General features: G+C 36.8%; 2 protein-coding genes across 17 annotated transcripts in view; one reads left to right on the top strand and one right to left on the bottom strand.

Annotated features, from left to right (window-relative positions):
* gria2b (glutamate receptor, ionotropic, AMPA 2b) overlaps positions 1-11550 on the bottom strand; it is a 67503-nt gene extending 55953 nt beyond the window's left edge. For 10 of the 11 annotated variants that reach the window (XR_012389369.1, XR_012389370.1, XR_012389371.1 and 7 more), the window contains exons 1-2: positions 11310-11550; positions 11069-11209 (exon numbers count right to left, since the gene is read on the bottom strand). Coding sequence is in view for 6 of the 11 variants with exons in the window: in XM_068213152.2 (XP_068069253.1) it covers positions 11069-11209; positions 11310-11394 (226 nt within the window). In the remaining 5 variants the exon portion in view is untranslated. 11 annotated transcript variants of the gene reach the window in all.
* pdgfc (platelet derived growth factor c) overlaps positions 1-19997 on the top strand; it is a 298659-nt gene that overhangs the window by 98327 nt on the left and 180335 nt on the right. For 2 of the 6 annotated variants that reach the window (XM_073922101.1, XM_073922103.1), the window contains one exon: positions 5553-5630. The exons of 2 other annotated variants lie outside the window; for them this stretch is intronic. The gene's annotated coding sequence lies outside the window, so the exon portion shown is untranslated. Of the gene's footprint in view, positions 1-5549; positions 5631-19997 lie in introns of all 6 variants that reach the window. 2 more of the 6 variants (XM_068213387.2, XM_073922102.1) reach the window with 1 other exon arrangement.

The raw sequence follows: 19997 nt of genomic DNA, 5'->3' as shown, positions 1-19997 counted from the left end.
GCTAGGCGTGCATCAGCAAACTAATAAAGCCAGTAAAAAGCCCTGACCTTAGCGAATAAACAGTGTTCCACCAGATCATGTGTGTCAGAAACTGTAGTTTCTGTAGAACTCATTTTGGAATAGTAAAATAACACAGAAATCGAATAATAACACCTTCAGTCATCTGCCGAAGCTCAGACGGTCTGCTTTGAGAAACTGTCAATCACAACTGTCAATCACGATGACACGCCCAGCATTAAATTACTGCTAAAAACAAACTATTTACAAAAATGAGGATCTGCACCTATTTCAGCACAATAAACAGTACCTTAATCGACCAGAACCATCTTTCGGGACATTTTATTGCAAGTGTAACTATTTTTTTTATTTGGGCTCAAGTCTCCTTCATTTACACGGAGGAGGCGGGCTTTATGACTTGTACTGCAGCCAGCCCCCAGGGGGCGATCTAACGGCCGAGACCTTCACTCAAACGCAGGCTTGCGGCACACTTGACTCATACACTCACTCACCCTTCACACATCTGTAAGTGTGACATAATGCATGAGCAGTGAAGCGCAGCAACGCATCTATGATGACAAGGTTTAACTTTTGAACAGCATCCTGAGGTAGTTGTCACACAACAAATCTGAAACTCCTTGCCTCATCTGTAATTATCCATCTGTCCAAATTAAGCTGATTTGGCAGGCCGGAGCATTGCAATATAATTTGAATATAGAATCGATTCTAAACTTTTGAAAACTGATTCAGAGTTTTTAGAGAAAAAACTGCAATGCATCTGTCTTTTTTAATTTTCTCCCACCCCTAGTACACCTGCTTAACTATTTATTCACTTGACTTGTTCAAAAACACTGATTCATTCAGGAACAAGCAAATGACTGCATACAGAACATGCTCGGGTCATTAAATCATTTATTCAAATGATTCATTCATATTTTAAATAGACTAATGCAAGGTACATTTTATTCAGAACCAATAATAAGTCACACGTCATTTTGTTTTGTTGCTTAATGTCCTGGTTTTGTAAATCACTGAATCACGATCTCCATTGTAAGTTATAAATAATTTCATACATTCTTTTTATACATGAGATAAAAGGATTACAGGTTTGAAACGACTCCAGAGCAGACTAAAAAAGAGGCTATATTGAGATGTTAACGAGAACTGACTCATTTGTCATGATGAGATGATGTACTGGACTTACGCAGAAAAATGACAAAGCTTGGCTGTATCACACGGCTCAGCCTTAAAAGCTCTTATTGGATGGCACACAATTACTGCTTCCCCCTGTACGAGAAGGCTGGAGAAAGTGGAAATCGAACTGTCAGATAATTTATGCAGGCCATTTCTGTTATGTAGCTGCAGCCAGGGAAAAAAAGGCTTTTAATAGATGGGGGTCATCCCCGCGCGGGGTGGGGGATGAAAGTGTGAGCCGCTGTACTTCTCTCTACTGAAGTGGCCTGCCCAACACAGTCTCTTTCACTTGCCAAAAGGGATTTTCATCTTTCTTTTTCTTTCTGTGCTTTTCAGTAATTTCACGCAGGGTCTGACTAGCTGAAGTTCAATTTTAACAGGCATTTAGCGGGTTTTTAGACTGTAAATTAAACCAATTTGCACATCAGCTGCTTAGTGACTTCATTAGGAATTGTAACTTAATAAATGGTTTTAAAGAGATTGTTCACCAGAAAAAAATGCTAATTTGCTCGCCCTCATTTTCATCTCATGAATTATTAATTCATTAGTGAGTTTTGATTCAGTCTATGATATAGATTAGACTTTCTTGCCTAGGTAGAACAATAAAAATGTTGCCCTACTAACATTTTTACAGAAAGGCTTTCTGTTGAATTTAACATGAGGCAACTTTTATAACTTTTTATGCAAATTATGATTGTGAGATAACAATGTTGTTTTCACCTGTATTTTGCTGTAGTGAATGCTTTGTAAACAAATACATTTAGTACCTCATATGTATGGCTTTTTCATTGTAGTAAACTTGCTCAGTAGCTCACCTAGTACACTCATGCACTTGTGACGTCTATGAGTCTATACGCTTATTTCAGGTGGCCGCCATTTTAAGGAACCAAAGCGAGGCTGAGGTGGTAAGAAACCCGGAAGTATAGGACCTGCACTGTAAACCTTGCAGCAACATGCTGTGGACTACAAACCTCCAGCTGTTGCCGAGATTTTAAAATGCAGAAATGGTGTAAACATCACTTTAATATTATACAGTAAGTTTAATTGAAACAGTTAAAAGCAAATTAGGCGTCAAACAACATCACAATCTATTCTTAATTCATGAGGCTTCAGTTCATGGCACCAGTTAAACACCGTGGGGACGCTTTCCTGCGTCAGCCTATGTAACCCGTTGAGCGATAAAACACTGCAGTCCTCTGTAGCACACCCTTGTGTTGTCTGTAATAGTGTTGTCCCGGTACTGAAGTTTTAAAACCGGCTAACATTGAAGCGTCGCTAAGCGCGGATGACTCGACTGATCTTCACGGCTGATCGCGCTCCAGTCTCCGTGTATCTGTGTTTGCACTCAGTTTACCGCTCTTCACCCAGTGCAAACACAGATACACGGAGACTGGAGCGCGAAGCAGCTGTGAAGATGTCGAGTCATCAAGCAGATCGCTCGGCTCGTCTGTGTTTGTGCTCAGTATACAGCAGTGGGTGAACTGATGACCTTCTCGGCCAATCACAAGCATTTCTGTTGAACACGTGAACACAGTGGCAAATCAGTGCTGTTTTAAGAAAGCCATCAACAGTGCCTTAAATGTTAGCGTGAAATTGCCTTACATAAATGTCATCTAAAACGCGTGTTTGGGAAAGAAAACGTTAGCTAACTAGTGCCATTTTCCTTAACTTAGCTGAAAATGAGCTCTGATATCCCTTTTTATTTTCACCATTCATTCAGAACGGACCATCGGGTCACTCTGAAGGCGGTGAAAGGATACATTTGTGTCACTTTCTCTTGGCTGATAAGATATTCAGCCAAGTACACAACGTTCCTATGCAACTCCCAACGATACTTCCGGGTTTCTTCCCACCGCAGCCTCGACTTCGCTTTTCAAAATGGCGGCAATCAATCTATAGCTGCCTTTTCACTGAACATGACATTTGGACATGACTGTTAGAATATGCCCCCTAGTGGCAGTCGCAAAGAATTTTCTGTTTTGTCATGCACCATGGGAAAGAAGCTGTTCTCGCAGTGTCCAAAAATAAAGGAGTGCAAAAGCAAAAACCTTTATTCTCCGTGCGGTCACCATGGTTGAATAAATGAATACTAGAAACTCATAGACCGCTAAAAGTTTTGGAGGGGCAAAAAAAAAATTTAGACTTTTTTTCTGATTAAAAAAAACAAAACTTTTTCTATTCTCTCTTTCTATTTTACTATTTCTCACGTTGTGCACACAGACCTGCTTGGACAACACTGGAATACATCACATCCTGTCGGCCGTTCACATACGGTCTAGCCGCAGGAGTTCAAATATTTTAACGTATCCGCTGCTCAAATCAGATCTAAATTTTCCACTTATGGAAGTGATCGGAAGTCCTCGCAGCTCCCGGACTGCTCTCCATTGGAAGTTAATGACTTCCAGTCTGCCGTTTGTTGTGTGCAGTGGAAAGGCGGCTTATAAGTCCCGTGAAGCACAGTTTGGACCAAAGAGCACAAACTTATGCAAAAACCAGGTAAATGGTTTGGTTGATGGTTTAAGAAAGGTTTAGTGTAAGCTTTAGTGCAGGTTATGGGTTAGATTTAAACAATGTAAATGTACATATAATTAAAAAAAACTGTTTAAGCAAGCACATATCTCTTATGATGATTTATAAAAAGCAATGTATCTCCTTACATTAAGGAAACAGGCAACACATTCTACAAAGAAACTGAACATCGATTATATTAATACATGTGAAATTTAAAAAATGCTAGACAAAGATATTAAACTTTAGTACATTTATGGATGCTTTTAAAATGTCTCTATGAAGAAGAATGTTTATCATAAATTTAAGTGAAAAATCATATTTAGATTTTTTTGAATAACAAACAAATATTATTACATGTAATCATTCTCATACGATGAATATGTGGTGGCAAAACTGAAATGCAGTCCACAATAGTTTTAGTTTACTTTCGTTCCTGTATGATGAAAAATTCAACATTCAAATTCAACAATGTTTTTGATTGCATATAACATTGTTGTAAATAATCTTCTATTTCCTGGGCAGACCAATCACGTTGCTTCGTAAAAACATAAGATAATGTTATCTTCAGATGAGCAAATCATAAAGTGTTAAATTCACTCTCGAAGTGTAAAAATTAACACTTGTTCAGTGTTTATATAGGTCCACACTAAATCAAGTATTATTTACACCTGAAATTGAGTTACATTTTTACACTTGCATAGTGTTAAAAAAAGCACTGATAGTGTTATTTTAACACTGTTTTCCACTCCCATTCCATATTTGCACAGAATAAATATGTTAAAACTTACCACTAACAGTGTCCTTCTTAACAATAATAGTGTACCTAGACTTATATTTAAATTTATTTTAGAAATATAAATTGTTTACTGCATTACAGGACAGTGTGTATTGATCATTTAAAAAATAGCCAAAATAGTGTACGTTGAAATGTTTATTTTTAACGATGCATCTTAAATGCAAGTTAAACCAACATAAAAGAAGGTATATTCACTATTATCTGACCCATTTGAACTGCAGACCAAATGGCCTGTTGCTTCTATAAGTCCACCCAACTAATGGCCTGAAATTAAATTAAAAGCAATTTTATTATTCTTTTAAGATGAAATGCTACAAGTATCATTGTACCTTGGATATTCTAAATTTATTTACTTTTACCTTTGGTGGTAAATTTAACCCTTAAATAAAGCCTAGGTTATTTTTCCCTCTCCAGAACTTCATGTAATGATACAAATATATAATATTCCTTAAGTTAGGTCATTAAAATGGAAGTTTGATCAACAAATCCTATCACAAAGTCTAAAAAGCATATAGACTGCATTCGAAATCGCAAACTTCCATATTATACAGTACGCTAAAAACAGTATGCGAGCTGAGTCGTACGTCCAAATTCATAGAATTTGAAAAACAGTATGCGAGAAGTACTGAAGTGCGCATCCGATGCACACTACGCTAACCCATGATACACCAGAGAATTCATGAATGGGAGTGATGCAATGCAACAGATGCGGGTAGGTCACATGGTCATGACAAAATGGCGGATGTAGTTCATCTGAGTTCCCTTCATTGTACTCACATTCATACGGGATAGAACGTACTTTTCTAATGGTCAATTAGTACATTCAAGTTAAAATGCAGTACCTATTGAGTAGCAGGCGATTTCAGATGCACCCTCAGTGTTATATACAGTACTTATAATATGCAAGATTTGTGGGCAGTAAAAGATATTTCAAACTAGTAAATATCCTCAATTTACTTAAGCATCAACAGGAGTGGCCTGAAGTTTGGATGCTGACTTCTAATCATTGGCAGTGTCTAATGCTCTTTTTCTGTTCTGTGCTTTTTCTCAGCAGTGTAGCATTAAAGCCTTTCTCAGACTGCTGTGTGACAGCCGGATCAGAGCAGCACTCCTGAGATCCCTGCTGTGTCAGGTAGGAAAAAACAGCAGGTCTTTTTAATTGAAAAAAGATCGAATCACCCAGTTAGTGGAGGTTGGTTGAGCGACTATGTATGTACTGACAAGAGACAAGAACTGAAACACATGCAGCTATTGATCATGACCATGCAATTTATTTCCCTTAGTTATTAGACTTCACACTCGGATTGAGGGGTGTGGGAAAGGGTATATCAGGATACTGTAGATAGGATCCTCACTATATTTATGGCTGCTGATTTTTCTGCGCATGTTTCTTGGTACCAGCATTTAGTTGGAGCATAAATGCGCTCAAGTGAGATCCAGCACAGAAAGTACTTATAAAACCACATTAAATATCAATCAATGTTTCGAAATTTTGTTAGCTTACATGCATTTTGAAAACTTACTCAGAAAAAAAATGACTCATGGAACGCACAAGTTTGATTTCACATTAATTAGTCTGGGAAAAACTAAAGTTTATATCCAAGCTGTTCAATCAGAATATATACTGCATCAGGATACAGATCTGTGTGACTAATACATAACATTTGCTTATGTTTTATATCGTGAGATGCAAATAACTACAGTAATGCTTTACTTTTCATCCCATTCATTTGATCATTTATACTTTTAGAAATGCCAAGGAGATTTAAAAGCATTGATCTGCCACTAGATTGCTTTATTTTGTATAATGTCAGCAAATATGCTCCAGGTATGTCTTCCTGATATATGGGGCCCTAAGGAAAGCTGACCTGCTTTCGTAATTGAAATATATGCATATAAATATAAATCATAAATCCACTAAATTAGATTGTGAGGCCCTGTTTAAACATAAACTTTATTGTTTAAAAGCCTTGGTGTTTTATAATCCAATCAAGCCTACTTGTCTTTTTAATTTATTTTTTGTTTCTTGAGAAAGGTTTCTAAATAGCTATGTTGGTCAAATCAAGATCTGCCATTTTTAATAATATTTTAATGTATCAATTCAAAACTGCAATATGACAAACAATCAAGCTGTATAATAATGAATTATACGAATAATGCATCAGTCAGGAGTGCAAATGTATGCACTTTTGCATCAAAAAATTCAGCACAGGTTTTTTTGGTTAAATAAAGCACATCAATGCAAAAATATATCAGAAACAATATCAAATGTTTTTGTTTATGCTGTTTCATTTAATGTATGAATAAAACTTTAGTTAAAAAAAATGTAGGTTGTACAACTCAGTTTTCCTTGATGGTTCTTCTTTACTACTAGTTATAGCACAAAATAAAGATGAATGAGCATGATATCTGTCAGTCTGTCAGTCAACTGTGAAAAGATTATGAACTGTGGAGTTTGTAAACAATATGTTTCCATTTACCTATTATGATGTGCATTTTGGAAATGCTTATAAAAAACAGTTGATAAAAACGCCAAGATATGTTTAAATTTTGAAAATGCGCATAACTAAGTAGGATAATTTTTTTTATTCAAAAAGGGAAGATGTGCATAAATTATGAAAAAAAAGACTTTTACCGAACAAAGTCCACTATGCACATTAAAAAGGTCATGTGATTTTGTTATAAGGGGTCATGTGATGATAAACGTGTGTGAGTGGACAAACCAGAAGGCTGAGCACATTGTAAAACATCTGAAATGTTGTTTTGGTCATTCTAAAACACCTTAACCATCTCAGTATTAGGGCTCTATTTGACAATCCAGGCGCAAAGCGCAGGGCGCAAAACCATTAAGGGTGTGTCCGAAACCACTTTTGCTATTTTAAGGATGGAAAAATCTGCTTTTGCACCGTGGTGCATGGTCTAACAGGGTTCAGCTTATTCTCTTAATGAGTTATACGTGTGTTTTGAGAATAAACCATTCAGAGTCTCATTTCCCTTTCCCTTTAAGAGTCAGTTGTGTTGCGCCAAAGCGCATTTGCTATTTACATGGCGTACTTTGTAAGTGGAAAAACTGAATGCTTCACTAGAGAGATAGGGAAACGGGTTGTACGCTCAGACATCCATTACCCTATACATAATTAATTTCGTTTATTAAGCGTAAAGATTTGTTTCAAAAATATTTCTAAATTCAGTTCTAATTTCCTGCAAATGAATAAATGAAGTGTGGTCAAAAAATATCCAAATTAGTTCTATCCATACACATGCCCTATGGTCCAAAACCTGACAGGTGGACAAATTTAAGCTTGTTTTTAATAAAACAAATATAAATATGCATATAATAAATAATACTGCTAATAATGATAACATTATACAAAAGCAAATTGTCATGAATAAACTGAAAAAAGCCCCCCGAGATGAAGAAGGCATGGAGGCGGTGTTTCTTTATATTTATGTAGGCTAGAAAATAATCATTTTTGTAATATTTCAATCCTTTAATTATTTTTCATTTGTTAAGATATTTGCGTATTGCTGTACATCCTGTGTGTATTAAGCAACGTTTAAGTGAGGTGCACAACTAATGCGCTCTGCGCTTGACTTTAGACCTGCTTTGATTAGGTCTATTAAACAGTCTATTATAGCTCCTCAAAATAGCAATGCGCCAGCAATGGGCCTCAACACGCCTTCTTTTTTAGACCAGAAGCCTCTGGGCGCACATATGAGCGCAAATGCATTTGCTATTCAAACAGTGTGGTGCAAAACGTCACAACGACTCTTGTATCCAGCTGACGTCTTGCGCCACATTGCGCCGGGTGTATGATAGGGCCCTTAGTGTTATTATATTATTAATGATCTGCAGAATCAAGAGCGTCTGTGCTCCGCTTATCGCGTGTTCACTGCATGTTTGGATTTCCTTCTGAGGTGCAAGTCATTTTTTAAATGAAGAAAAGATTCTCGCAGCTTCTCCTACCGCAGCAAATTCCATTTGTACTGTTGATATTTGGCGACAGATAATCAGAAAGTGACGACTTTGTTGATGTTGACTCGTTGGATGGAAATGTTGCCTTATTCACATGTCTTTTATGCGATAATCCAGTTTTGTGCATAAAGGTAATTTGCATTTTTGGATGGAAACATAGCTAATGTCACATAATATCACTGTTATCAGTTGTATATCAATGTGGAATAACACTTTGGACTTGGCTGTACTCTTTAATATGCACAAGTTATAGTAATGAATAATTATAATAATTAATAATAATTATAAATTGGAATTATAATTGAATTTAATTAAACACACACAACTACAGTAGTTTTGTGACCTTGTCTACCAAAAATACACTGAAGAGTGACTTCAAAACAGAGGTATACAATGACATTCTTACTATGTTTTTCTGCTTTTCAGTTTATGAGAATGAGTGCTGGGAAAACACACAACATCTTGCTAAAAGCAATATAGCTTCAAAGAAGAAAAGCCTCATTAGCTGCATCTCATACCAAGGTGGCATGTCTTGTTGTTTATCTCATGAGAGCCATTTAAGACTAAACCATCCCCTATATCAGCTCTGGAGCTGTCATATATCAGTGACAAGATCATTCTGACTCATGCCCAACCAACAACACAGAGCAAATGTCAGCTTTAGAGAGCAAATGTTTTCCGAACCAACAAGACCTCATGAAGTCATCTGTACAGTATATCAGAGAGCAGAATCCTGTGATTCATAATGGATCATGTGTTCTTCACATGTTTCATGTCAAGTAAAACACATACTTCCACTTATACATCCACTCATCCCAGAATGTGTGTCTAAATGAAACCTAGTTGTGGTCCAGATGAAACATGACTGATGGACACATTTTCTCCAGCTGCTTTTAAGAGGACACACTTAACTGTTTGAGAAAGATGGAAACAATAAAGCCTGCAAATGCATAGTGCCATCTAGGGGTTTTTATGTAGGAGAAATAAAATGAATGATGCCTGGAAGACCTATTGTTAACACACAACACTCATCTTGGGGAATAAAATGGAAATTAGACAGTGAAGATAAAAAACTATAGAAAATACTGATCAGGCTAAATGACAAAATGATCATGTTTTGTGAGATCAAGCTCATGCACATCTTACAGGCTGTCAATACTAGACTAACGTTATCTGAACGTTTTAATTTTTTAAACAATTATTTATTTATCAATTATTTATGCATTATGCATTGCAGAATTATACTTAATTATATGTGCACAATGTAAATAAGTAATTCTAAAAAAAAAAAAAACATTTTTGAGAAGAAAATGAAATAATGTGTTTCCATCATATTATAGAATGATGTCCGGCAAATGATTTATATATACAGTACAGTATTTTTGATAAAGATCATTAAAAAACGTTAACTGAACCTCATGAAGAGAGTTTCTTAAATAATAATCATTTTCGCAATATTGCTTAGCAACAGCCCACTGCATACCAAATGAAATCCTTGAATATAAGTGATCCACTTAATAAAGGCTTCATTTATTCACGATCATCTCATAAAGTTCTGCGCTGATTAAATCTAATGCAGTGATGGTCAGAAAATGTGAGCGCTCTATCATCATCAATTTTTTTTAAACTCCTCTGATTATTTTTAGCTCAACAGGCTACCTATATAAAAAACATCAGAAAGCCTAGCTTTAAAATGTATCTATATCCATATGATCGTTATATATATAAAATTAAAAAAGACAATCATTTTTTTTTACGTCATTAATTAATTTATTTATTCTTCTCACGGAAAAGGTGAATAACTGGGGCGAAATATGCACTTCTCATTATATTATTATAATATGGTTGTGTGTAAAATATACAGTTTACAGGAAATATGTGACCTCAGTAGCCAGCAATGATCAATTTGTGCGTCTTTCATGACAAATCCATTTGTTTCCACCTACGCTTAACAATTACTGAAGTCCACAGGTGTTTAGACAAAAAACATTGGGGTTTAAGTAGAACGAATACACAATAATTTGTGCTGCCCAGATAATAACTTAAAATATAAAAGTATAAAATATATAAATACATACATATATATATATATATATATATATATATATATATATATATATATATATATATATATATATATATATATATATATATATATATATATATATATATATATACACGCACAACATGCTGACAAGGCCAAAGGTAAAAGGTGATAGACGGTTGAAAATCTTGGGTAAGATCATACAACTAGTACCGTGTTGTGATTTTATTTTAAATGGTTATGTTTTAAAAGGTAAAAAATATTATTTAATAACAAAAAACACACAAATCCATAGCGTTTACTTTGGTAAAAATAAGGGAATGACCCGAAGACAATAGGATGGTTAAGCAGCTTCCGATGATGGGAGCTCGTCCTCGTCTCCGTTACTGTGGAAACCAACTTCACATCCAGCTATACACAAATTCCTGCCATAAGCCGCACTCAAACTTCAGCACACAAACCACTCATTCTCAATAGCCAATTTCTGCCTTTGTTCAAAAACCAAAAAAGCGATCACATGCATTTGATGTAGAAAAACAAGACAACTTACAGCAGTTAGTTACAGCGAAACTGTTTGCTACTTCCAGATTATCGATGTGAGGCGTCAGTCTAAATTCAGCCGTTCCGAACTGAACCATTCCGATCCGAAACGCGCTGTACTCCTGATCGGCTCCCCTCGGAAACAAGCCTCCTGTACGACACACACAAATACAGCTTATGAATTCTTAGTTCACGTCTATTACAAACGCTAGTTTAACAAAACTAAAAAATTAAATGAATGACGCGCGTACCGATTTGAACACTTGGAGAGCCTCCAGTTGTCATCCCTAATAAGAGGGCTATGAGACAAATCGATAAATTCTTCAACTGTTGCATCTCCTCGACAGTGTGTGTTCAGCCACTGTGTGAAGGAAATAATCTGTCGTTTACAGTGTGAGTCAAATCCGTAACATATTGAGGCGTTGCTGAGAATGAGAGCGGCTGCGGTCTGCAGGTGGTTCCTCTATCGCGGACTCCTGCCTCAGTCCCGCTTCTGGAGGAATAATGCAGATTTATCTCTCTCTCTTTCCTTCTCTCTCTCTCTTTCTCTCCTCTCTCTCTCCTCCCTCGAGTCGCGCGCCTTTCTGTGAGTTGATACCTTTACTAACATACAGGAGCAACGCAGCTGTCACAGCGGCGACTAATAACGAGACATGCATACAGGCTCAGGAATAAAGGCGCATCAGTTGCACGTGCCACATTCTTAATTGTTTTTGTTTGTTTTGGCTACAGGCATTTTTAGTAGCATATTAGCAGATTTTGTTAGTAGCACTTTAAAATAATTTACAGTTTGTTGACTAATTACATTAGTTATTTAATAAAAGTACCACCAATAAAAATACTTCTAAACGTTTTTAGATTCGTTTAAATACGTTGCAGTATTTAAAATGTACTAATGCGTTATTAAATACAGTAAAAATATAGTATTTTTTAAAATTACAAGCACAACTGTTTTCCAAAATGTCTGCATTTTAAATTCATTTAGACAAATTAAACCATGGTGGCATGGTCGCTCAGTGGGACTGTTGCCTCACAGCAAGAAGGTCACTGGTCACAACTGGCTGGGCCAGTTGTCATTTCTCTGTGGAGTTTGCATGTTCTCCTTGTGTACTTGTGGGTTTCCTTCAGGTACTTCGGTTTCCCTCACAATCCAAAGACATGCTCAATAGGTGAATTGAATAAGCTGACTTGGCTGGACACTACCTGTCAAAAGTCTTGTCGTTGATCCAAGTTAAGAGCTTCAAATAATAATTTGAATAATAACTTCTAGTTAGATTATAGGTAGATTTTACTGATTAATCATCTGTTGGGCTTTATCCCAATCATCACAAATAACTGCAGAAGACCTATTGGATCCTGCATGGACCCAAGATTCTGATAGAAATCAGTCAAGCTTGGTGAAGGAAAAATTATGGTTTGGGTTTACATTCAGTATGGGGATGTGCAAGAAATCTGCAGAGTGGATGGCACCATCAACAGCCTGAGGTATAAAGACATTTGTGCTGCCAATCACAATACAAACCTCAGGAGAGGGCAAATTCTTCAGCAGGATAACACTTCTTCTCATATTTCAGCTTCTACGTTAAATTTCCTAAAAGCAAAAATGGTCAAGGTGTCCCATGCTAGTCACCAGACATGAACATTATCGAGCATGTCTGGGGTAAGATGAAGGAGGAGGCATTGAAGATGAATCCAAATAATCTTGATAAACTCTGGGAGTCCTGCAAGAACGCTTTCTTTTCCCTTCCAGATGACTTTATTAATAAGTTATTTGAGTCATTGCAGAGATGTATGGATGCAGTCTTCCAAGCTCATAGGAGTCATACACAATATTAATTATTTTCCCACTGCACCATGACTTTATAATCCGCACTAATTCTGTTGTGACACGACTTTTGTCAAAGTCACACCTTACTGTCCTAAATAAATAATTCCAAATCACGGCATAATTATATCTTACTTTGGTAAAATAAGTGTAATTTAGAACCTTTTGCCTTTCATATAAGCCACTTCTGATACCAAATGATCCACCAGAAGTCAAGATATTATTTGCTGTTCAAAAAACTTGGATAGGCGTCAAGACTTTTGTCAGGTAGTGTATGAGTGAATATGTGAATCTGAGAGTAGGTATTTCCCAGTACTGGGTTGAGGCTGGAAATGCATTCGCTGTGTAAAAATATGCTTTAATTGGCATTTGATGCTGCTAATGGATGGATGAATGAATGCAATTAAACTATTTAGAATTTTTTTAATTCAGAAACTGAAACCACAATACAAAACATATCCATGATATTCTTGTTAATGACATTCAACATGTATTTTTACACTCTTAATACTGTAGATAGAAGAAAGAAAGACAGAAAGAAAGAAAGAAAGAAAGAAAGAAAGAAAGAAAGAAAGAAAGAAAGAAAGAAAGAAAGAAAGAAAGAAAGAAAGAAAGAAAGAAAGAAAGAAAGAAAGAAAGAAAGAAAGAAAATCAGCAAGCACGCACCAGTTTCAAATTAACAGCTTCAGATTTTTTTTATTTATCCCAGATTCAAATTATGAAGGAACAGCTCTAGCAGATATGATATTCTAGTTCATTTCCTCTCTTAAGTGCAATGACTTAATAAATGAGAAGAGGTGATCATAAATGAATGAATATTTTATACTAATTCAAAAACCTCTAAATTGTAGTGTTTGTTACACTTCTTATAGGCTAAATATAGAGTGTATTTGATGAGTGCTACATATGCATTCCCTCTAATTGCTGTGAGCCCCACTGGAGTTCCACTGCTCCTGACCACAAGTACCGGACACTCAAATACTCTGCATCTGACGTATTGACCACTTCTTTGATGTAGGATGCATTGCTTTCAGGACCATGGACAGGTCCCTCTCACTTTCTAAAAACAAGTGACGTTTTTAGATGAGCTCATCATCATTTCTCTGGATTTCCACATGTATGATGAAAGTAAAAGCAATTAAAATTTTATAAACACTTTGTTTTTCACAGCCTTTGAACAACCTCCTGTGAGACTCATCTTTTTTCACACTATTTGTGCACTCATATGTGTGGAATAGTTTGCATGACATTTAATACACCTGCCTCCACAAATAACTGTAAGGTATACTTCTAGGTTTTCAGGTGCACATCACAGGCCACATTCTCTAAATCCCAAAATACAGTCTCTGATGAAAGACTTCTTGCACTGCTCTATATATAATGACAATGAATCTAATACCACTTGCAGATATGCGATTGCATTTTGGAAATGTTCTGTTTCCTCTCATCCCTTCGGCACAGACCACAAGCAATCATCATCTCTTACAGCTCCCCAACCTCCACGTCCCAGTTTCATTCCCCTCGGCCCATGCTCCATACTGCATGAGCTGCTATAACAAGATGCCAGGCTGGAAGGTCTTTCAGAGTTAAATTGCAAATATCCAAATCGAGCTCACTGAAGTGATAAATGGAAAATTAAATATTTCATGATGAAAAAATGACAGTGTGTTTTTTTCTAAAGAAAGGTGAGGATAACCAAAACCCACTTTTAATCATTCAGGCTCAGGTAACACTAACTTCTTATCACTTCACAAACATATTTTGACTCCAATCAGAAGGTGAAAATTCCCAGGAGGAGCTCAAAATGAATTACCGTAATTTCATATTCTGAATACTGATACTAATGAAACATTTGGTTTTGAGTAGACGTGTGCAAGTAATTGTCATGTAAAAGAGCCAGGTTTATCAAACAGGGACAATTAGCATGAAAGTGTGATCCTATAAGAAATGCAAATAGGATTGTGAAGATCTGTGAACGATCTACAGACAGAACCCAAGTTAAAAGATGCAGCAGCTCATTTCTATTATGATCAATACAATCTACCAAAAGCAGCACACATGAAAAATAATAAGGCTTTGCAAATTAAATGTCTGGCTAATATTTGGAATTATGCTGGAACAGTTGGCGGTTCATTCCGCTATGGTGACTCCTGATAAATAAGGCACTAGGCCAAAAGAAAATTAAAGAAATAATAACCTATCTCTTGTTTGTTTTTTGTTTTTCACACTGTTCTTTTGTGAGGAGTGGCACGGTGGCTCAGTGGTTAGCACTAACAAGAAGGTCACTGGTTCGAGTCCCGGCTGGGCCGGTTAGTATTTTTGTACGGAGTTTACTTGTTTTTCCCGGGTTTGCCTGGGTTTCCTCCCGGTACACCAAAAGACATGCACTATAAGTGAATTGAGAAAACTAATTTGGCCGTATGTGAGAGTATGTGTGAATGAGCATATATGGGTGTTTCCCAGTACTGGCTTGTGGGTTAAAGGGCATCCGCTGTGTAAAACATATGGAATAATTGGAATAGTGGAATAGATTGGAATATGGAATTGGAGTATGGAATAGTTGGCAGTTCATTCCTCTGTGGCAAGAAAATGAATGAATGAATGAATGAATGTTCTTTTGCGATCCTCCTTCAGCAAATTAAACTGACCACATATGCAAACTATAGCAAATCTTAAGTTCTTAATGGCATGTTTAAATGCTTATCAAAGATGTCACTCTTTCTTTCCTATGTGCACAATGTTAGAAATTACATGGAACAAGGTATGACTTGACTTAATACTGTTGCCAATATTTCTATAAATAACAGCATATAAGAACAAGGCCATACTAAACCTAATCCCCGACACTTTAGCTAAGGAAATAAGCCAAACACCAACATGGAGTGATCTGCACCTTCCTACTATACCTCATTAAAATCCATCAACTTAAACCCAAAGATGATTATTAAGTGTTGCTTATATTAAGTGCACATGGCAACTCTTCAAGTGGCAACTCTTCAAGTACATTTTGAAGCCTTTCCCATTCACACTCGGTTTTAAGGCCCATGGGGAAGGGGTAGGGATACAAAAATAGAATTGGGATTGGACCTTAGTTTTATAATTTTTTTGGCCAAAAATAGTGAATTCCAAATCAACTGCCAGAACATCACTTTGTGTCATCACCATGATGTCATTCAGTGCAGTTTGGCGAGAGACTTGTATTACGTACACATTGAATGATCATTTTGGAGATTCAGTCCTGTATGTAAATAGGATTTTCCCTCCTGAAATATTCAAGTGAACATGGCCATCACCAAGGATTTATTCATTTTCCTTCGGCTTATTCCCTTTATTCATCAGGGGTCACCACAGTGGAATGAACCGCCAGCTTATCCAGCATATGCTTTACACAGCAGATGCCCATCCAGCTGCAACCTAGTACTAGGAAACACTCATTCACGCACATACACTACAGCCAATTTTATTCTAATTCATCTATAGCGCATGTCTTTGGACTGTGGGGGAAACCAAAGCATACGGAGAAAAATCACGTGAATATGGGAGAATATGCAAACTCCACACAGAAATACCAGCTGTACCAGTCGATGCTCAAACCAGTGACCTTCTTGCTGTGAGGCGACAATGCTACCCACTGCACCACTTTGTCACTATAAAAAGTAGGATGTCCAACTATAATTTAATCAATTTAAGTTCCAGTGTTTGTTATGCATGACACTGAAATGCGTTCGCTTCCTCTCTCTGTGTTTTCTGGCACTCTTTAATGTCCTTTTTCATGCTCGTGGTTGTTTATCTAGTGAGTTGTCCTCACATTAACTCATTACTGCTCTATCCGCTCTCCTCCTCCTGGAAAAGCCACCATGAATCTGCACATATAAGCAAAAAGGTCATGCGGTGGGCAAGGAGATTGGCTCCAGGACTAATGGCCATTTCGCACGCCACGGACCTAAGTGTGACACACTGAGAGAAGTTCACATGATATAGCATGATTTGGCCTATAGCTATATCACAGGCTGCTGTTTGTGTTTCTGGCTTTGCTTTTATAGGGAATGTTCCACAAGGCATTGCATACAGTATACAAAATGAACACATAGAACTATTCTATAGGCATTTATATAGAATTTGACTATATATATATCCAGTTATTTGTCTAGGATTTGTGTGTGCATGTGTGTGTAATGGTATATTGTATCCAATTATTTTCAAAAATTCAAGCCTATGTTATTAGTTTAATTCAATTCAATTCATGTTTATTTCTATAGCGCTTTTACAATGTACATTGTGTGAAAGAAGTTTATCATAGAAGTTCTAGTAAATTGAAACCGTTTCAGTCCAGTTTTCGGAGTTAAAGTTCAGTTTAGTTCAGTTCAGTTTAAATTTCACTGCTGAAAGTCCAAACACTGTCCCAAACCAAGCAAGCCAGTGGTGACAGTGGTGAGGAACAAACCTCACCAATTGATGAAAGTGAATAAAAGAAAACCTCAAGAGAAACCAGGCTCAGTTGGGCATGACCATTTCTCCTCTGGCCAAACTTCCTGTGCAGAGCTGCAGTCTAGGCACCGGAGGTTGGAGAACGCTGGATGTCCATCGTGGAGAAGCTGCATGTGTGAGTTGGTCACTGGCGGGTGTTCAGGCTGGCTTATGGGATCAATGCGGAGACTCGTCTGTCACTAAGGTCTTTAGGTCTTTTAGGAATCTCATGCTCTCCACTCCTCCATGACCACCACATAATCTGCTCAGCAGTTGTTTAAGCATTTGTTAGTGGGAAATTACATATGTTGGAAAAGCCATGATTGACCAATCGGATTCAAATGATCAAGTGAGATATGTGTGTGGATAAATAAATATGTATTTATACTGTATATTTGTGCATTTCTTCCAAACAAAAAACAAATATTGTCGGTTTTATTTTATTTTATTTTTTTTTTAATGACAGCTGGTCAAAATCAGTGTTGTCAGTATTGGAGGATTTTTAATTTGTTTTTGTGGGTAAAAAAATGACAGGCGGGTAGGGAAAATTTGGGTGGTTTTGCAACAGCATGCCCGCCAGCCCCGGTCTACACTTCTAAACCTGTTATGATTTCGCAAAGAGATGCCATAGCCCCGCTCTTCACACACAAATGCTTACAACAGTTGTGATCTCCCAACGAGTGACACCGGTTATTATAGTCTAATGATTTTTGGGCGGTGCATTTTGGTTTTCAGCGGGTTTTGGATAGTTTTTGGGCTGGAATCAGTCAGCTACATCTGGCAACATTGATCAAAATAACAAATGTTTTCATTTGATTGTTGTCTTAATCCACCAAATATAGTTTTTTTCTGAAATCAAAACATTTGTTGTGTTGTCTAAAATTGATATAAACACGAAGAAATGCCATTAGTAGTTTGCAGAATAAAACACATATTTTTTTATTATTATTAAAGAGAAACTTTGAATTTCCAGAATACACTTCTCTTTGCATCTTTCTAGTCTCCTAGTCTCATTGACTACGTTTACATGGACATCAGTAGTCAAATTATTTGCCTTTATCTGAATACGACAATAATATGATTAAGGTGTTTACATGAGTTGCTTTTTGAATGTTTCTTTCATAATCCCATTTCACATGTTAAAGCACATAATTCGATTAATGTCATTGTATCACCACGCTATCCACATTTCCTCCAGAGTTAAATTTTCGGGTGTTTTATTTTTCATTTGTTGACTTTAGCTGCAGTTTGGCACTTTCACTTTTATAAGGAACATTTCATGTATGCCCCTCGTGACAAAAGAGATATTGGATGCGAGTATGAACATCTGAAGAGTGTTGTTCTGATGGAATTTAATACCGCACAACATATGGGAAAAAAAGTCTGCATTTTGCGATGCAGGTGTGTGTGGTCCTTCACTAACTCGGTAGGTGCAGAGAATAGTCTCAAATAGCTATAGACTATCCTGTCGCAAAATGTGGTGAACATCCTACACAAAGATAATAGTTGGTGTTTACAGAATTTCAATAATTAGACTAAAATCGGCATACTCCACATGTTTTAATTTGATTTCTATTTCGTTCGATTATGACTTTAGTCAGATTACGGTAATCGGATAAAATCGGATATGGTAAAATCGCTCTTTACATGGTAGACTCTCAATCAGAGAATCATTTCAATCGAATGGGATTATTTAAGTCCATGTAAACATACTCAGTGTTGAGTGGCTCATGATCTACATAAATACCGTAATATTTTGGTGGAAAACAGAATACTCTTTAGCATTTTAAATTTGAAAGAAGAGCATTGGTTATTTTTGAAAATGCATACCTCCCCCATATACTGTATCTGCACTCCACTGTAGATTACAGCTCCCCTAATCCATGTTGACGTTACATTGAGGCCATAATCAGCAGTGTCACCCATGCAACATGCAGCTAGACTGGTTAGAGAAAGAAAGACAGAGTGAGTTGGAGGTTAGAGATGAAGTATGAAAAAGACAAAGACGGGGAGGGAAAAAATGACCTTTCATCATCCATTTCTTCCACACATCATTCCATCCCATTCCAGCCCTATCCAGTCCTGTCATGCCTTCATTTGAAAGACGACAGCCCTTTCAAGCTATAAAACCAAATTTATGCACACACTATATCATGCACACACACACACACATTCCATATCAAGAAAAGTGAGTCCAGTGTGACAGTCTGTCTGCATGTTTGCAAGTAACCTTATCATCAGTCTGAGCTCATGATCAAATTTTCCCTTCACAGTCTGACTTTACTCATGCGTGGACAAAAAAAAAAAAAAGCAATGACACTGGAAAATTCTGCATTTGGAATGATGCTACTAGCTTTTTTTTCCCTCAGTGTCAACCTTTCTAAACAGACTGAGTTACTGCCCCATTGTTTTACATGCCATTAGCCATATTAACATCAGCTGTAGATCGATGTCACTATAGATTATAATAATAACAAAGGGCAGCGTTAGGGTGTGGAAATTGAAGGATGAGGAAGCCGGGATTCCTCCCCACCTCACCCAGTGTGTGTTCAGGTTGTATTAGGCGCTAGTCTATGTGATATAGGTTACAGTGTGAACTGACCGACGAGGTGGGAGGACAGATTACCAGCAGGAATCAGACACGCTG

This window comes from Danio rerio, chromosome 14 (assembly GCF_049306965.1).
Source record: "Danio rerio strain Tuebingen ecotype United States chromosome 14, GRCz12tu, whole genome shotgun sequence".
Classification (NCBI taxonomy): Eukaryota; Metazoa; Chordata; class Actinopteri; order Cypriniformes; family Danionidae; genus Danio; species Danio rerio.
This window is presented reverse-complemented; position numbering and strand designations above follow the sequence as displayed.